Source organism: Trachemys scripta, chromosome 4 (genome assembly GCF_013100865.1).
Source record: "Trachemys scripta elegans isolate TJP31775 chromosome 4, CAS_Tse_1.0, whole genome shotgun sequence".
In the NCBI taxonomy this organism is placed as follows: domain Eukaryota; kingdom Metazoa; phylum Chordata; order Testudines; family Emydidae; genus Trachemys; species Trachemys scripta.
Window position 1 is genome coordinate 15,729,423 of NC_048301.1, and position 16,432 is coordinate 15,745,854.

General features: G+C 43.0%; 1 protein-coding gene across 5 annotated transcripts in view; it reads right to left on the bottom strand.

Annotated features, from left to right (window-relative positions):
• Positions 1–7,509, bottom strand: part of PPP2R5E (protein phosphatase 2 regulatory subunit B'epsilon) — a 108,406-nt gene extending 100,897 nt beyond the window's left edge. Inside the window, exons 1-2 of one of the 5 annotated variants that reach the window (XM_034767829.1) lie at positions 6,985–7,509; positions 3,910–4,073 (exon numbers count right to left, since the gene is read on the bottom strand). In XM_034767829.1, coding sequence (XP_034623720.1) covers positions 3,910–4,066 — 157 coding nt within the window. In that variant the 5' untranslated portion in view covers positions 4,067–4,073; positions 6,985–7,509. The remainder of the gene's footprint in view (positions 1–3,909; positions 4,074–6,984) is intronic. The other 4 variants (XM_034767828.1, XM_034767827.1, XM_034767832.1 and 1 more) reach the window with 4 other exon arrangements.
• Positions 7,510–16,432: the final 8,923 nt, after the last annotated feature.

Sequence of the window (16,432 nt, forward strand, 5' to 3'; positions counted from 1 at the left end):
GCACTTAGCCTAAAGATAGGCTTTTATAAGATCATAATAAAACTTGACCTATAAAGAAAATAATACAATAAATCATATATATAACAGAACGTGCAACAAAATGTTCTGTTTTCAGTATACAGTGCTTCCTTTTTGCTGTTACAGAAATAGTTTCCATGGTATTAAACAATCGGATACATGTATTAGAACCTTAATAAATTTCATACTATTGCAGTAGCAAAGCTATTGCGATTGGTGATGGAGGCCTTTCCCTCTGTTTTGGGCAAAGTAAAACTTTTCCAAAATGAAAATTAACCTTTGAGCTGAAATTTCTTGTTGTCGTCCTAAATGTGAAATAGTTTTAGGCCAAGTCTACACTATAAACTTACATCGGTATAACTACATCACTCAGGGGTGTGAAAAATCCACACCCCTGGGTGATGCAGTTATACTGACCTAATCCATGGTGTAGACAGCGCTATGTCAATAGAAGGGCTTCTCTCATTGACACAGCTACCGCCTCTCGCAGAGGTGGATTATCTAAGTCAATAGGAGAAGCTCTCCTGTTAGTGTAGTAGCATCTTCCCCAAAGTGCTACAGCAGTGCTGCTACAGCATTTTAAGTGTACATCTGCCCTTGGAAAAACAAAGAACAGGCAAACAGAATTATACTAAGGTATCAAAGAATATGGAATGAGGTGGGGGGGAAGGGTTTATTCCTGACCCATACTTTACATGTGTCCTGGTAACACAAAATAGTTTGAATTTAAAACTTCACACTCGTCACATACCTCATCTTCCCTGAGAAATCAATTGCTTTACTCGATGAAACCAGACACATTTTTAATGACAGAAAAAACAGTGTGCAGTACATTCTTTTCCTATCCAATTACAGTGTACACCACTCGGCACATCCTTAACGCACATACAAGTATAAGGCAGCACTGGAAAGAGTGTGGAAAGTCTAGCAGCATTTTGGTTAGGTTTCAGTGCTTGATATTTAAAATATATATACAGTATATTTTTTTACCTCCTTCCCACCAACTTCTCCTTTGTAGCTTGCATCTGTATTGATCTACTTCTAGATATGTTTACAACAAGACCAACGCAATGTGTGAGGCAAACCAATGTTAATTAAAATAAAATAACCTCCAAACAAAAACCACACAAACAAACAAACAATCACACATCACACAAGCAAAACCAATTCTTTCATGATTGACAGACAAGACTTGAAGATCAACAAAGTAAAGCTGTGTTGTTGGACTACTAGATTGAGATGGGAATATAAATTCCTGAGATGAGGCCTCTCCATTGAGACTGCTCTCCCACAAACTCCCAAACCTAGGGGACCGTCAGTTCTGACAATCTCAACAGCCCCTTTTAAAAGGCAAGAAGGCAGCCTCTAAGGTCAGAACCCACACTATACTATCGGGGTGGTCAAACTGTGGCTCATGAGCCGAATGTAGCTCTTTTACAGTTAAAGTGCGGCTCACGGAGCCCCCAGCGCCCCCCAATTCTCCACCTATCAGACTGGGCGGGGGAGAGGGAGCTCGGGCTTCTGCCCTACAGCGGGCTGGTGGGGCTAGGGGCGTCTACCACAGATGACTGGTGCCTGCTGAGAATGGGGGGCACAATTTAAAGGTCGTTTCCCCCCCCAGAAGAGCTTGAATCACGCCCCCTCAGGAGGCGCTGGGGCGAGGGAGAGGAGCTGATCCACGGGGCTGACGGTGGGTGCTGAGCTCCCACCATTTTTTTCCCCGTGGCTGCTCCAGCCCTGCATGGACAGGCAGCAGAAAAAGCAGCAGCTCCCCCGACAACTCCCAGCAGGTGTGCCCCGGCTCTCGAACTTCTGAAGATTGTCATATATGGCTCGGAGGGTAAGTAAGTTTGGCTACCCCTGCCATATAGAAATCCATAAAATCTACCAATATCTCAAATCACATGCTTTTATTAGTGTTCTTATTCCTATCTGAGAGAACCATACAAACAATAGGGGGAATTATTAAGTCAATGGGAAATTTACTGAAGTCCCTGGAATTATCCTTCACGTTAAAGACAAGTCAAAGAGTTTGCAGAAATGGGACCTAACAGCCTATCCAAGGGAAACAGTGAAACTGACTATACACAAAGGATTGGCAATGCATATTTTTCACTCCTTTCAGCTTTAGTAATTTTGGGTATTACTGGTAACAATAATAGGTAAAGTATATTCTAGGAAAAGTGTGAATTTTAGTTGATGGTGTCCCTTCAATAGGGATATAACCTATCTGAAGCAGCAGTATTAGGCCCAAATCCCACAAATGAATCATCACAAGTGGACCCGTGTCAGCATGAAGGCCCCCCCCATGAAATCAATGAGAAATAACTTACAAGATCAAATCTTCAGTTTGTAAGACAGGGAACTGTAACCACTGCTTATTACACTAATCGTAATTCTCTCACCAATACTTAGTGCTCCATGTTTGTCGTATTCACACATTGTCTCTTGCAGTTACAGTTAGGCCCCAATCCTGCAAACACTTGCTGGTCAAGTTAAGAATGTGTGTAAGTGTTTGCAGGATTGGAGACTTAGATAGTAGGGACCAAATTTTTGTTATATAGGCATAAAGTACCTAGTGTATTCCTTGAATGAATCACTAGGAACCACTGCAATACAAATAAGAAATAACAGTTGTAGCAACAGTTTGCTCATTTTTATATAAAATGTAAATCTATTTAATTTCCAAAATTTAATCATTTGAACCAAAGGGTAAATTGTCCCTCTTTATGAACCAGAGCCATAGGTATTTCAAAAGGAAAGTGTCAAGGATGACAGGCCGAAAATTTAACTTACCATTCAAATACTATTTTAAAAAAAAGTTATTTGGCTCCTGATGTTAAAAACCCTAGTAGCTCCACAAAAAAAGTTCTCAGACATGTTACAAAAATGACAACTCCATTGAGTAATCCACTAAGAAGAATTCAGGCAACCTGTTTTTCTCTCAATTGACAGATGCATATATACGTGTGTATTTTTCATGTGTCTACTCCATTCTTGTGAGCAAACAGGGTGGCAGGATTCTGATCAGAGCAGGTCCTTTACATATTTAAATACTTTGACTAAATACAAAAGTATCAGACAGGCAGAGAGAAGGGATGTGGGAAATGTACATATCTGCAAAACAAAACAAAGATGATAGGCCAAAACCTACTAACCCTTGACAATATCCAGAATTAAGAACTCCAATATCAACTACCACAATGACCAACTCGAATATTAACTTTAGTTAACTGTACATATTTTCTTCACTTGTAAAACAAAACGGAGAATGATAAAATGTAGAAATCTGCATTTGATCACATAAACCTCTTCAATAACAGTTTTGGAAGGCTGAATGAATGAGAAAATGAAAAATATATAGGTCCTTATCCCTACAAGGACCTGATTCTAAGAACTGCTCTGCCCCCCCAGACTTGTACTAAAAATCAGTGGGAGTTGAGAGCACTTAGCTCCCTGCAGAAAGTGCTTGGCAGATCACAGAATTCAATGCTAAATTAATATTGTTCACACCTGCTAATGAATCATCTCATTTAAAAACTATTGCCACATTGGATTAAATGTTAAGCGGTGATAACCTAAAATATTTGCAAAAAGCTTGTGTGCCTTCAGACAGCCAGCAATGGTTCTGTTAGTATTAGCATTCAGAACTTCCACAAGTATTGCAAACAGTAAACACATATCCATTCATAGATGCAAGTTTTCATTTTAAATATATTAACTGATGCCAATTTTTTTTAGCTTAATAAATACTTGTATGGCATGAACTGTTTCTCACTCAGAGGCCAAATTCCCCCTCAAATTTCTGTTACAACAATAGTTTTTAGCACAATTTAGATGTCTGCTGTAAAATAAAAATGTTTTAATCATACAACTGATCTTGAACCTTACCTTTTAGAAGAGGCAGAGGAGTTAATTCAATAGGCTTGCCCTGAGACCTAAACTGGGAGGAGCTTTGTGATCTCTTCTGTCTGGCTTTTCTGACGGACTTCCGAGAAAATCCGTCTACTTTATCCACTGACGGAGGAGTGGTTGGTGCTGAGGACATATCCCTACTGAAGGGAAACACACATTATAAATACATTCCCAGTGGATGAAAATAGGTAAAGATTAAATGTGTTTGTCAAGAGCCACCTCCTTCTTCTCATTCACATCCCTCCTAAAAACCCACTTCTGACATCAAAGAGAGATGGTCCATCAATTTACATATAGGTCTTACGAAGTAGCTTCATGGTACTATTGTAATTATTGTTCATCCTCTCCCCTATTTTGTCTATGGTCCTCACTTGTTACATCATGTCTGAATTTAGCCACTGATTCTGCAATCAGATCCACATGTAGACACCTGTGTATCCATCGAGATCAGTTGATGTCCATGGAACTCGACAGAGGTCCAGGAGTATGCCTGTGTAGACCTGTTTGCGGGATCAAAACCTTAGATCATAAGCTTTTTGGGTCACAAAATCTCTTTTACTTGTTTTCACAAAGCACTATGCACACTTCTAGGAGCTCAAAAATAATAATGAATTTTAATGTTAAAGTCACAACTATTTTCTAGGATAATTCAAAACAGAAATAAAATTCAGTTTACTATCCATAAAGAAAGGTGTGTGGTTTGTGGAAACAAAAAGTTCACTAAAATATACTGCTATGCTTTAAAACCAAAGAAAGTTCACTAGACTTGATAGACTTAGGTTTGGTTTACACTAGCAAGTTATGTTGGTGTAACTACGTCCCTCGGGGGAAAATCCACCTCCATGAGGATACAGTTATACTGACCTAATTCCCGAGTAGACAGCGCTATGTCAAGGGGGGGGGGGCGGCGGCTCGGCTCACCTGTTAACATAGCTACCATCTCTCGGGAAGGTGGAGTACCTACTCAGACGGGAGACGCCCTCCCATCAGTGTAGGTATCACCTTCACTGAAGCACTACAGTGCATGCTGTAATGATGCAGCTGCACCACTGCTACCTTTTAAGTGTAGATAAGCCTGTAGCCTGTCACTTATTTATTCTCCACTCTAGAGAATCCAGCTTTCATATTGCAAATCTCTTTGCACATTCCTCTTTCACTTTCTAATATTTCTGGAGGATATTCCAGGCTAATTCTAGGAAATTAAAAGAATATACTAAAATGGTTAATTCAACAACCAAATTCTTGATTTTTACCAGGCTTACTTTCTCTGTCAAAAAAGTTATACATTTTCTCAGTGAAGTGGAAAGAACAGATTTAAGAAAAAAAGATTTAGCCCCAGATCCAGCAAACACTTACACGTGTTCAACTTTAATCAGTGGGGCTACTCACATTAATCAAGTTAAATGTGTGTAAATGTTTGCAGGATCAGGGCCTTAGAGCATGTTTTTGGAAGGCCCTGAGAGCACTCAATGTCCATTGATTCCAAATATCTAAAGGACTACTATTACTAATGGGAGGTGATTTTGCAACCTGCAGTTCACCTTGAAGTACTCATTTTGTTAAAGTATTTGGGGACTGATCTGATTCATAAATAATTTAAATCAATATTATTTGGATTTTTCTTATTATGCAAAATACTTTATAAGTATGATTTTTTTTAAATTATGTATGTTTAGAAAGATGAGGGTTGTTAATTTTCCACATCTTTAAGTTGAGAGGGTTTCATTTATCGCATGTGTGTATATATTACACACACACAAAGTCTACTGAAAATATAAAATACATAACTTCTCAAGGAACCAAGAGGAATCCCTTGATATTGGACAGTGAAGCTGGCATCACCTAAAAACAATTCTTATTGTATCAATTTAATTTTTCCCTCAGGTGTGGCTTCATTATCATCCCAAATAATACATCCTACATTTAATAGACTATGAGAAACACACTTTTATACTTGAAACAGATGTTATTTACCAATTGTAACAGATGCCAACATCACCATGGCATCAAGGCCCCATGCAAGATTCATGGGAAAGTCAGACAAACTATATGGAGAAATGGATATATACTTTCACCTCAACAAACCAATTTGTGATTCTTAAGTAAGGGGAGAGAAGAGTCCCTCAAAATATACAAATGCAAAAGTTACCTGTTATGTCAGCAGGACTCTGGAAATATCAACAAAAAATGACACTTAGATTCTAGATTTGTTAGTCCTATTTTTTTTAAATGAGGCAAAATGTTTTCATCTCCTTGTCATGTGTAACTATTAAAAAAAACTAACCATTTATCTAGAAATATCTGTACAGTCTCAAAATGAAATTGCTAATAACATTAATGGACAAAGACTAGAGCAGATCACTCAAATTGCAGGATCATTCTGTCAGCAAGACACTTTACCCACACTTCTCTGCTGTAAATTTATGAACAGTTTCTCTCACCTGATTTATAAATTATTAAATTCTAATTCTAATTCAACAAGACTACATCCAGCCTTAACAACATTACAGTAAACACTGATCACTTTTTCACATTCCTAAATGATCATTTAAATGCACTGAAAAACACTATTTCGGGGGCGGGGGGATAAGGTTATGTATTGAGCGCAGCACAAGTGGTGGATAACTGCATTTATAACTATAGCTTTCTCAATACGAAAGTGTTTATTTATAACCCGGGAAATTGTTAAGTATTTTGGTAAATGCACAGCGACATACACTAGACACTGTCACCGCTGGGGACAACAATACGAGGAAGCGCGAGTGAATGTAAAAATACCGATGGATGTCACTGCAAGCGGCTAGGTAGGAGCAAGCGCCTCCACTAAGCACTCAGTGAAAGCCGGGGTGTAATTAGCTGCATTCTGACGGGTGTTGTTGGATGTCATTTCCATCCACCAGGGGATAAGTAACACAGCTGGACTCTGTCCTTTACCACCCCCGCCCCGTGATCCCCATCTTCTCTAGCGCTCCCCGACCCTCCCGCTTTCCCCCAGCCCTTCCCCCACGCCGCGGCCAGGTCGCTGCCCACTCGGGGCTGGGGTGAAGTTACCTTGACCCTCCTGGCAGAGAATTCGGAGCCGAGGAGGAGAAGGCGGAGTGAGCTGGGCTTGGCGGCAGCGGCCGGAGCGTTGTGCGCGCCGGGCTCTGTCCCTGCAGCTGCAGGAGCCTGTAGGCCTCGGCGGCGGCGGCCTCCTCAGCGCAGGGCGGCGTTGGCGGCGGGTTCAGGGGCAGGCAGCTGCTCGGGCTCCGCTCAGTCCCGTGCGCTCGGCGCGGCCCCCTGCCTGCGATGGCTGCTGCCTCACTCACATTCCCGGCGGAGCCCTGCGGAGGGGCCTGCGGAGGGGCGGCCGAGCGCGGGCCGAGCTGAGCGGAGCCGCGGTAGGGCGGGCGGCCGGGCGCGGCGAGGGGCGCTGCGGCTGGCGCGGATGGCCTCCTCTGCCGGTGGCTGGCTGGGAAGCGAGGGGTCCCGGCTGTGTCGGGGTCGCGCTCAGGCTCGCTCGCTCCTATTGTCAGCCACTCTCACTGGGCTCCGGCCATGGCACACGCACACACAACCAAACCTGCTGCCGCCGCCCACAGCCCGCCCCCCGCACACGCCCACTCAGCCTGCCGCCGCCGGGACGCGCCGCCTCATTGGCGCCCGCCGCCGGGAAGTGGGAGCGCCGCCGCCAGCGCAGAGCAGAGGTACGGGGCTGGGCAGGTCGGGGCAGCGGCACACACCGGTGGCCGGGCAGCCCGCGGGCGCTACTGCTGAGCCTGGCGGCGCATAGGCAGGAGGAGCTGAGCTCTCCCTTCCCGCCCAGGGGCTGGTACTGCAGGGAGTCCGGCCCGGCTCTGGCGGTGCTCCACTGGGCTCCTCGCCCACTGTCCCTGCACGGAGCAGGCCGCCAGCAAGGCCTCGGAACGGGTCGCGCTGCCCGCCTGGCCCTGCAGCTCGGGGAGACCCATGCCCTGCTGCGGAGCTGGCACCCGGGCCTCTGTGCTGGAAGGCGGCCCCCTCCCCTGTCGGAAAGGGCAAGGCCCGCTGCCCCCCGCACCCAGCCGAGCGAGGAGGGGATGCCTGCCAAGGTAAAGCCGAGCCCTCCCCGACCCCGGGGCTCTCCACAGGCCTTCTGCGGGGAGGCGCTGCTCGCCGAGCCCCGCTCTAAAGGGGAGGGCCATGAACCGTGTTGTCCGGCCGGTTCCCAGCCGGGATAAATGTGTTCTGCCTCCCTCCTTCCACTCCCCCTGTAGCGTCGGTGCCTCACACGTGTGTGGCGGTGGAGTGAGCAGAGCTGCCCAGCTGTTCTCCCTGTGGTCTGTGTAGTGCCACACCATACCCGTGTACGTGACAAGGACTGGGGGGGAAAGGTGCTGAATAAACGTGAATTTATATCCTATAACTGAAGAAATAAAACTGCTTTTAAAAAGTATTGTTTAACAACCTTTCCCTTTTCCCCCCCCCCCTCGCATTGTGAAAATAAATATGGGGAAGACACTTGCTGAATTCTCCCAATTATAAGATTTATGCCAACCCTCCACATCTTAGGGTACAGGGTACCTGGGCTTCCCAGCACGGCCAGCTTGGTGTTTTCTAAGGATTTTTTTTAAATTGGTACAAGTATATGCGTGCAACAAAGTGAATATTTTAATAATAGCTCATAACTTTCATATTATAGTTAAATATAAATATGGCTCGTGTTATAAATATAATGCAATATTTCCCCCATGATTCTGACACAGTTATTCCTTGTTCTGACAGAACAAGGAGTAACAGTCTCAAGTTGCAGTGTGGGAGGTTTAGTTTGGATATTAGGAAAGACTTTTTCACCAGGAGGGTGGTGAAACACTGGAATGGGTTACCTAGGGAGGTGGTGGAATCTCCTTCCTTAGAGGTTTTTAAGGTCAGGCTTGACAAAGCCCTGGCTGAGATGATTTAGTTGGGGATTGGCCCTGCTTTGAGCAGGGGGTTGGACTAGATAACCTCCTGAGGTCCCTTCCAACCCTGATATTCTCTGGCCAGGTCTACACTACCCCCCTAATTCGAACTAAGGTACGCAACTTCAGCTACGTGAATAACGTAGCTGAAGTTCGAAGTACCTTAGTTCGAATTAGTTCGAACTTACCTTGGTCCACACGCGGCAGGCAGGCTCCCCCGTCGACTCCGCGGTACTCCTCTCGGCGAGCTGGAGTACCGCAGTCGACGGCGAGCACTTCCGGGTTCGACTTATCGCGTCCAGACTAGACGCGATAAGTCGAACCCAGAAGTTCGATTTCCAGCTGTCGAACTAGCGGGTAAGTGTAGCCAAGGCCTCTGATAAAGTAAGGCCAAACCTTACTGATTTCACAAGAAAGTAGCTGGGAGTATAATGCTATAACAACTGTTAATGTAGGTATTCGTCCCCCATCCCACCTTCACTTGCTCCTCTAACAGGTTTTTTTTTTTTTAAGATGCTCTTTGAACTATTTAAGAGGAGTGAATTAATTTTTTTTATGTGAGTTACTAAAAAGTACACATTGGTAGTTCATAAGCATGGGTAACGTACTGAAAATCATGGTAGCTACTAGTATTAAGACCACATAGATGGTCTTTGCTTCATTTTCCTTTTATGTCTTCCCTCATCTCATTTGTCCTTTATAATTGTTTCCCCAGCAGTCAAGGAGTATACAGTAGTGCCACACTAAATACAGGAAGAGTTGAGGAGCTGATTGCCAGCTTCCTTGCTAGGAAACTGACTTAGTGTGAGAGCCATGAAAGATTTAAAGCTTCACTCTTCTCATTGCTATATAGCTGGACAACCAAGCAATTGTCATTTCCTGTAATGGGACAAAAAGGTAGTAAACTACCTAGCTTGTCATATCCCCAGAAAACTTGTATTTAAAAAAAAAAAAAAAAAAACCCTACAATAGAGACTTAGATCTTAACTACATTAGAAAACTTGTATTGATGGAACTATTGCCTAGGGAGGTTGTGGAATCTCCATCTCTGGAGATATTTAAGAGTAGGTTAGATAAATGTCTATCAGGGATGTTCTAGACAATATTTGGTCCTGCCATGAGGGGAGGGGACTGAACTCGATGACCTCTTGAGGTCCCTTCCAGTCCTAGAGTCTATGAATCTATAAAACATTTAGTTACAGAGGAGCAAATCCCTAATATAGATACACTTAAATCACTTTAAATCCACTTCAACCAATTTACCTTACTGTAGTAATGTATGGTATTAAGCTAAATTGGTTTAAGTGAATCTGTTCTAGGGGTTTGCACCAGTGTAACTAGATCAGTTTTTGTTACACCAGTGCAAGTGTCTACCAGAGGGAAGGACTTCACCATTTCAGTTAAAAGAGAGTTTCACATAGTTATGTCCCTCCATGTCTATTAATTAAAATTCTCTACATTATCCAAATTCAGTGTCCTCCATGCCATTTGGATCATGTATAGAGCACTGGAGTGAGGCTCAGGAGACCTTGGCCGCTAGCCTGATGGGGACCACAGACAAGTTATTGAACCTGTCTATGCTTTAATTTTCTCATCTGTACAATGGGGATAATATTTACCTCCTTTGTGTAAAGCCCTTTGATATCTACAGATGAAAGGCAGTATATAAGAGGTTATTATTCTTAAAATAAGTTCCTAGTGATAGAAGGGCTAGTAGTCTGTCTACTGCAATCCACATCTCTGCAGATAGTCTCATGACCTCCCTCTCTTGCTATTTTATAAGTTGTTAAGTTTATGTAAGCTAATAATATTTATATTAGAAAATGAATAAATCATATTTAAATTATGTATTCCATATAACTAAAACATTGCTGTACAAGGACTTGCTATTTCCATTTTGACTGCTACAGGCATGTTTATACTGTTTATTATAATATTTATCAGTCTGATGTGGTGATGGGCATCTCAAAACCAGGAGACCTAACAATGTATAAATGAGACTTACTTTTTCTTTATCTTCTGGCCAGCAAATTTTCCACAACTCTTCTTTCCTTTTCTTGCAGATTGTTTTTTCTTTTCTTTCCTGGTCATGTCCCATGAGTTCTTGTATTCCTTTAAGAGAAATACAAATCTTGTCCTCAAATGTGCAGGGAAATTTGTCTGCACCCTCATGAAAAGCTGTTGTCATGTTAAAGGGACACAGCAACTCTTTTTCATTGAATGTTTGATTTACATTTTGTGAAATTTGTATTTCCAAGAAATTACATATTCTGGCGTCTAGGCAGCAATATAGAAAATCCAAAAAATTCACAAATGTATAATTAGCAAGAATAAAAGCTACCAAACAAGCAGCACCAAGTAAAGCTCAGAACCCCCAACGTCTTCAAGGAAAAGCCCGTATTCATATCTAAACCTTTCAAGGTGCCCTAAAGGTTTAGGGGCGGAAAAAGCACTCCTCCACTGATATATCCCTATCCTAAATAAACAAGGTGCAGACTGCCATCTCAAACATCCGAGCTTATCATGATAGAGAGAGGTGTTCTCTACAACTGCACTGCACAATGTGAGCCCAATTAATTTTTAATTTTTTATTCAGGAAAGTTTAACTATGAGCCTTTAAAACAGATTTTAAAAGAAATTTTCAAAGGTAGCTTGTTTTATTTTTAAGAATAGGCATTAAAAGGCACTAATGCTCTGTGGAGAATGGTCTGTCCAGCTCAACATCTATAGTGCCAAAACAATACTGGTGGGCAAAGCCTACTCTGCAACAAAAATTACTCCCAGATTTGGTCTGCCTAGGAGTTCCAAAGCATGACTAAATATCCACTATCTAGAGTTCATGGACCTGTCTGTGATACAGAATATGAAGTAAATATGTGAAAAGGGAGGCCACGCTGCCCAGTGCTGCCTTCCTGGATTGGCACAAGGGAAGAACCCTCTGTAAACTTTCCCTAAAAACTTTTACCAAAGACAAGGTCACTGAATGGATAACATTGTGGAAGTCTTGCTCTGTTTGGTAGTAAACAGTTTTATTTAGCTACTTCATCTGGTCTGTGTGTCCATAGTGAGAGTTATATAATGCTCTATAAAGCAGTGGTTCTCAACCAGGAGTACGTTACCCCTGGGGATACACAGAGGTATTCAAGGGAGTACATCAACTCATCTAGAGATTTGCCTAGTTTTACAATAGACTACTTAAAAAGCACAAGCTTGTCAGTACAAACTAAAATTTCATACAGACAAAATGAGAAAGTAAGCTATTTTTCAGTAATAATGTGCTGTGACCAATGTTCCCTCTAATTTTTTATGTGCATGTGCCGAATGAATTTTGTTATGTGCACCAATATGGAGGTGATGTGTGACACATCACCTCCATATTGGTGCACATAGCCCCACCCCCACCACATGAATTTTGTTGAGGGGTTTGGAGTGTGGGAGGGGGCAGAGGGTTGGGGTGTGGGGGGATGAGGGCTCTAGCTGGGGGGGCGGGCTCTGGGGTGGGGCTTGGGAGGAGAGGTTCAGGGTGTGGGAGGTGGCTTGGCTGGGGCAGAGGGTTGGGGTGTGGGCTCTGGGATGGGAATGAGGGGTTTGGAATGCAGGAGGAGGTACAGGGCTGGGGCAGAGATGGGGGGGGCCTTTGGGCTGGGGATGAGGGGTTTGCGGTGGAGGCTGCCCCGGGGCTGCAGTGGGGAGAGAGGACTCCCCCCACCTCTCTCTCATCACAGCAGCTTGGGGCCAGGGGAGAGGCACCTCTCCCTGGCTGACCACAGCAGCTCCAGTGGGGCTGGGCTGGGCCGAGGGAAGGACTCCTCTCTCCAGCTGGACGCGGCAAGTCTGGGGCAGGTTGGCGCCGTGGCAGGTCGACGCTGGGACTTAATGAGCAATTGCGCGGCCACACAGCTTAGAGGGTACTTAGGCTGTGACACGTTTGTATTTTTGTCTGATTTTATAAGCAAGTAAATTTTATGTGAGATGAAACTTGGGGTGCACAACATAAATCCAATGCCTTGAAGGGGTACAGTAATCTGGAAAGGTTGAGAACCACTGCTATAAAGCATCTATACATTGAGGGGAAGATTCTCATTGGTGCCATGGGAATTGTTCAGACATTTTCCTGCTTATTAATATTGGAACTGGAAAGACCTTATGTCCCCAGACATCTAATTATTCAGCCCAACAGGAAAAAGACCAGAACATGTTTTGCAGGAACAAGTAATGCCAGCTGAACAGACGAATCGGCATGAAAACCAGGCTCTTCTACCAGGCCACAGAAATTGTCAAAAGTGAACAATCAGTGAAATAGCGCTTCAAAATAACTAAACTACTCTAAAATAAATTAAGTGCACCGGAGTCTAGGAGTGTTATTTTAGCATAAGTCCTTTTGAACCAAATTCAGTCCTGGCGCAAGATCATTGTATTTAATCTGCTTACAGCCAGGATGACTTTTGCTTCTGACTTTGTTGTTAGTTTTGTTTTGGTGAATGGCACATCCAACTTATGCTTTAATATTTATAATTGCAGCACCCAGTTTGCATGTTGACACTCTTTAAAGGTGAGTCTTATGCTTGTTTGGGTTCTGAATAGAGCTCCCATACCTGAGCCAACCGTGAGAGAATGGAGAACCAGGTGGTAACTTCAGCAATGCTCTCAAAAAATGTGATCCCAGCTCTGAAGATGGTATGGGAATTTGAAAGTTAGAACCACGGCTAAGAGAATGGGACCCAATCCCTAATTTCTCTGTCTATAGATCCCTCTGTCTATGGGTCCTTAGAAGTCTATTCCTACAGTCAGTGCAGTGCAATAGGCAGACACTAGCTCACTTTTTTGGGTGGATGTCTGTCTTTCACTAACACTTTCTCGCCTCTCACTTTCCCTCTGGTTCAGTTGGTTTTTTCTTTTGCCTAATCCCTTTTTTATTTCTAATTTGCTTTCCTGCCCCTGACACGCTTCTCTCACAAGTTACCACTTCCTGTTACGTCCCCTGCCTGCCTGTCCTCTTAGGGATATGCTGCTCTTTCATCTGGCCCTCTCTTCTCCAACTGTCACTCCCGAACTGCCCCTGAACCTCCAGTTCAAACATTCCATCCCTTCTCCTGTGTAAAGGACACCACCCAAATGGTTCTGCTTGGTGGGTGAAAAGCAGTATGGGAAAAGATTGCTGCCCCATGTGTCACATGTTACATTCTCCCTTACTTTATCACTGTGATTGTGTGTCTGTTGCAAATGAAACAATGTGAGATCTCATCTCGTTTATTTCTTTCATATAAAGTCTCTCTCTTTCAGCTCTGAAATTAATGCATCGTGTACCAAGGGAGTACGCAGTCTTTGGTTGTTACCATCCTCAGACAAAACCATTCTCTTGAGATTAGTGGCCTCGTTTCCTGTCTGAAGCTTCTCAAAGGGCCTAGCTGCCTTTATCCTCATCTTAAAAACCAACAACCAGCAGCCTTTACACCAACAAGCATATTTTCATATTTTTACCATGTCTGAAAGACATGTTCCCTTAGACTAGTAATGAATTACTCACCATTTTATCTGGCTCTCCCAAGCTTGCAACATCCTGCTTTCTTTGTTCCCAACTTTTCTTGCAAATTCAGAGCATGCTTCCCACATGTTCCTGTTCCTCCTTACAGGTGAAGAAGCCAGCCCTCAAGACTATCCTTAGGATGGTATCCTGATGTAATATAGTGTGTGTCTGTGACAGGGTAGACTTAGTCCCCGGCAGATCCAAGAACGCTCACAAAGCATCACCTTACATGTTGCAGACACCTGTCACACACACATGATTTTTCATGGTGATATATATTACATATGTAATGCACAACTGGGTCATTAGCCACCTAATTGCTAGTAACCTGTCTTTCAGGCACATAGGGAAATAAAAATATAGTAATGTCAACTTTAAAAAGCCACACAAGGGGAAATCCAACAACCACATTCAGAGTAAAATCCTGATTACTGTAATAACCAAAGAAGAGAGTTTATCCCAGGTTTTATACTATATCTGGTTCATGTTGGAACAAAATTTTGGGGATTGTAGTCAATAGTAGGGGGAATGCTCTTAGTGCATAACTGTCAACTTTATCAAGTCACCATGCTTTGATTTAAAGAGTTACCTGTATCTGACACATAGCAAGGGTGGTTATAAGGAAATCCAGCTGCCTTGGTGAAAGTTTGCATTGACAGCTGTATTGGTAGCTGATACTAGACTAAGACAGAGGATCAAAAGGAACATCTTGAGAGAGAAATAATGCAAGAATTAATTAAAAATAGGATTTGCAAATAAGAATCAGCTAAATTAAGGGGAGGAGCAAAAGATCTCTAGGAAATTCACTGTAAACCAAAAACTCCGAGACAATATTGTGGATGACATTTTATTAGAAGTGAGATAAAGTAGAGGCTACAGCCTCCTGAGCCTTGGCAGCAACTCACCAGGTCTTCTAGCAAGAGAGAAACAATGTTATTGTCCAACCTCAAACCCATTTTGTTTTTTTCTGGCCAGAGTGGTTGTTTGCTTTGCCCATTCATCCCCTAAAATTGGGGCTCCATCAAAGTAGATTGGTCTGTCTGCAGAAACAATGCTCAATGCATTTCATGAAGTTGTCCTTCTCTCAGTTAAATACATGTGGTTACTGAATAAACCAGATCCATGAATGTTCCATTGTCCTGATTAAATAACTGTTTGTTGTAGTCAAGTTTCTGAGTCTTGTCTGATCCTGGTCTCTCTTGTCCCCAAGCCATTCTTACCTGTGAGTGGTTGGTGATATTATATGCCTCTTTATCCTGTCAGCACATCATCTTAATTCTACTATGTGTGCTTTTACATTTCATGTGTCTGAGCTAGATTTTCAAAATGTAGACATACACATAATTGTGCACACTTACGAGCATGAAAATCTGATGTACGTGCACCAAATGAGCATGCATATACAAGGTCAGCTAAGTATCTAAATAGTCATGTATGTATGCAAATACCTGTATGTGATCATAAATTAGACACATGCAATTATATGTATGTGTGCCTGTCTGAAAATCTGGCTTATTTGTTTTAACTTCTTCCCTCCATTCCTCACAGAAAGGGTCCTAGATGCCTGCAAACATTGACATACCAAAGAATTCAGTTCCCCATGGGAACATCATGTTGGAATAAACCTCAGCCTTCTTTGTACTCAAACGTTTCCCTTTTCAGTCTTGGAATAATTTCCTATGCTGCTATGTCATAATGTTAGCAGACCAGTGTCCAATATTCTGATGGTTGTGAATGGCACCCCCAAATCCTCACACCAACTGACATAAATAACTCAGGTTTCAGAGTAGCAGCTGTGTTAGTCTGTATCCGCAAAAAGAACAGGAGTACTTATGGTATCTTAGAGACTAACAAATTTATTTGAGCATAAGCTTTCATGGGCTACATCCCACTTCTTCGGATGCATAGAATGGAACATATATTGAGGAGATATATATACAGAGAGAGAGAGAGAGCATGAACAGGTGGGAGTTGTCTTACCAACTCTGAGAGGCCAATTAAATAAGACAACTCCCACCTGTTCATGCTCTCTCTGTGTGTGTGTGTGTGTGTG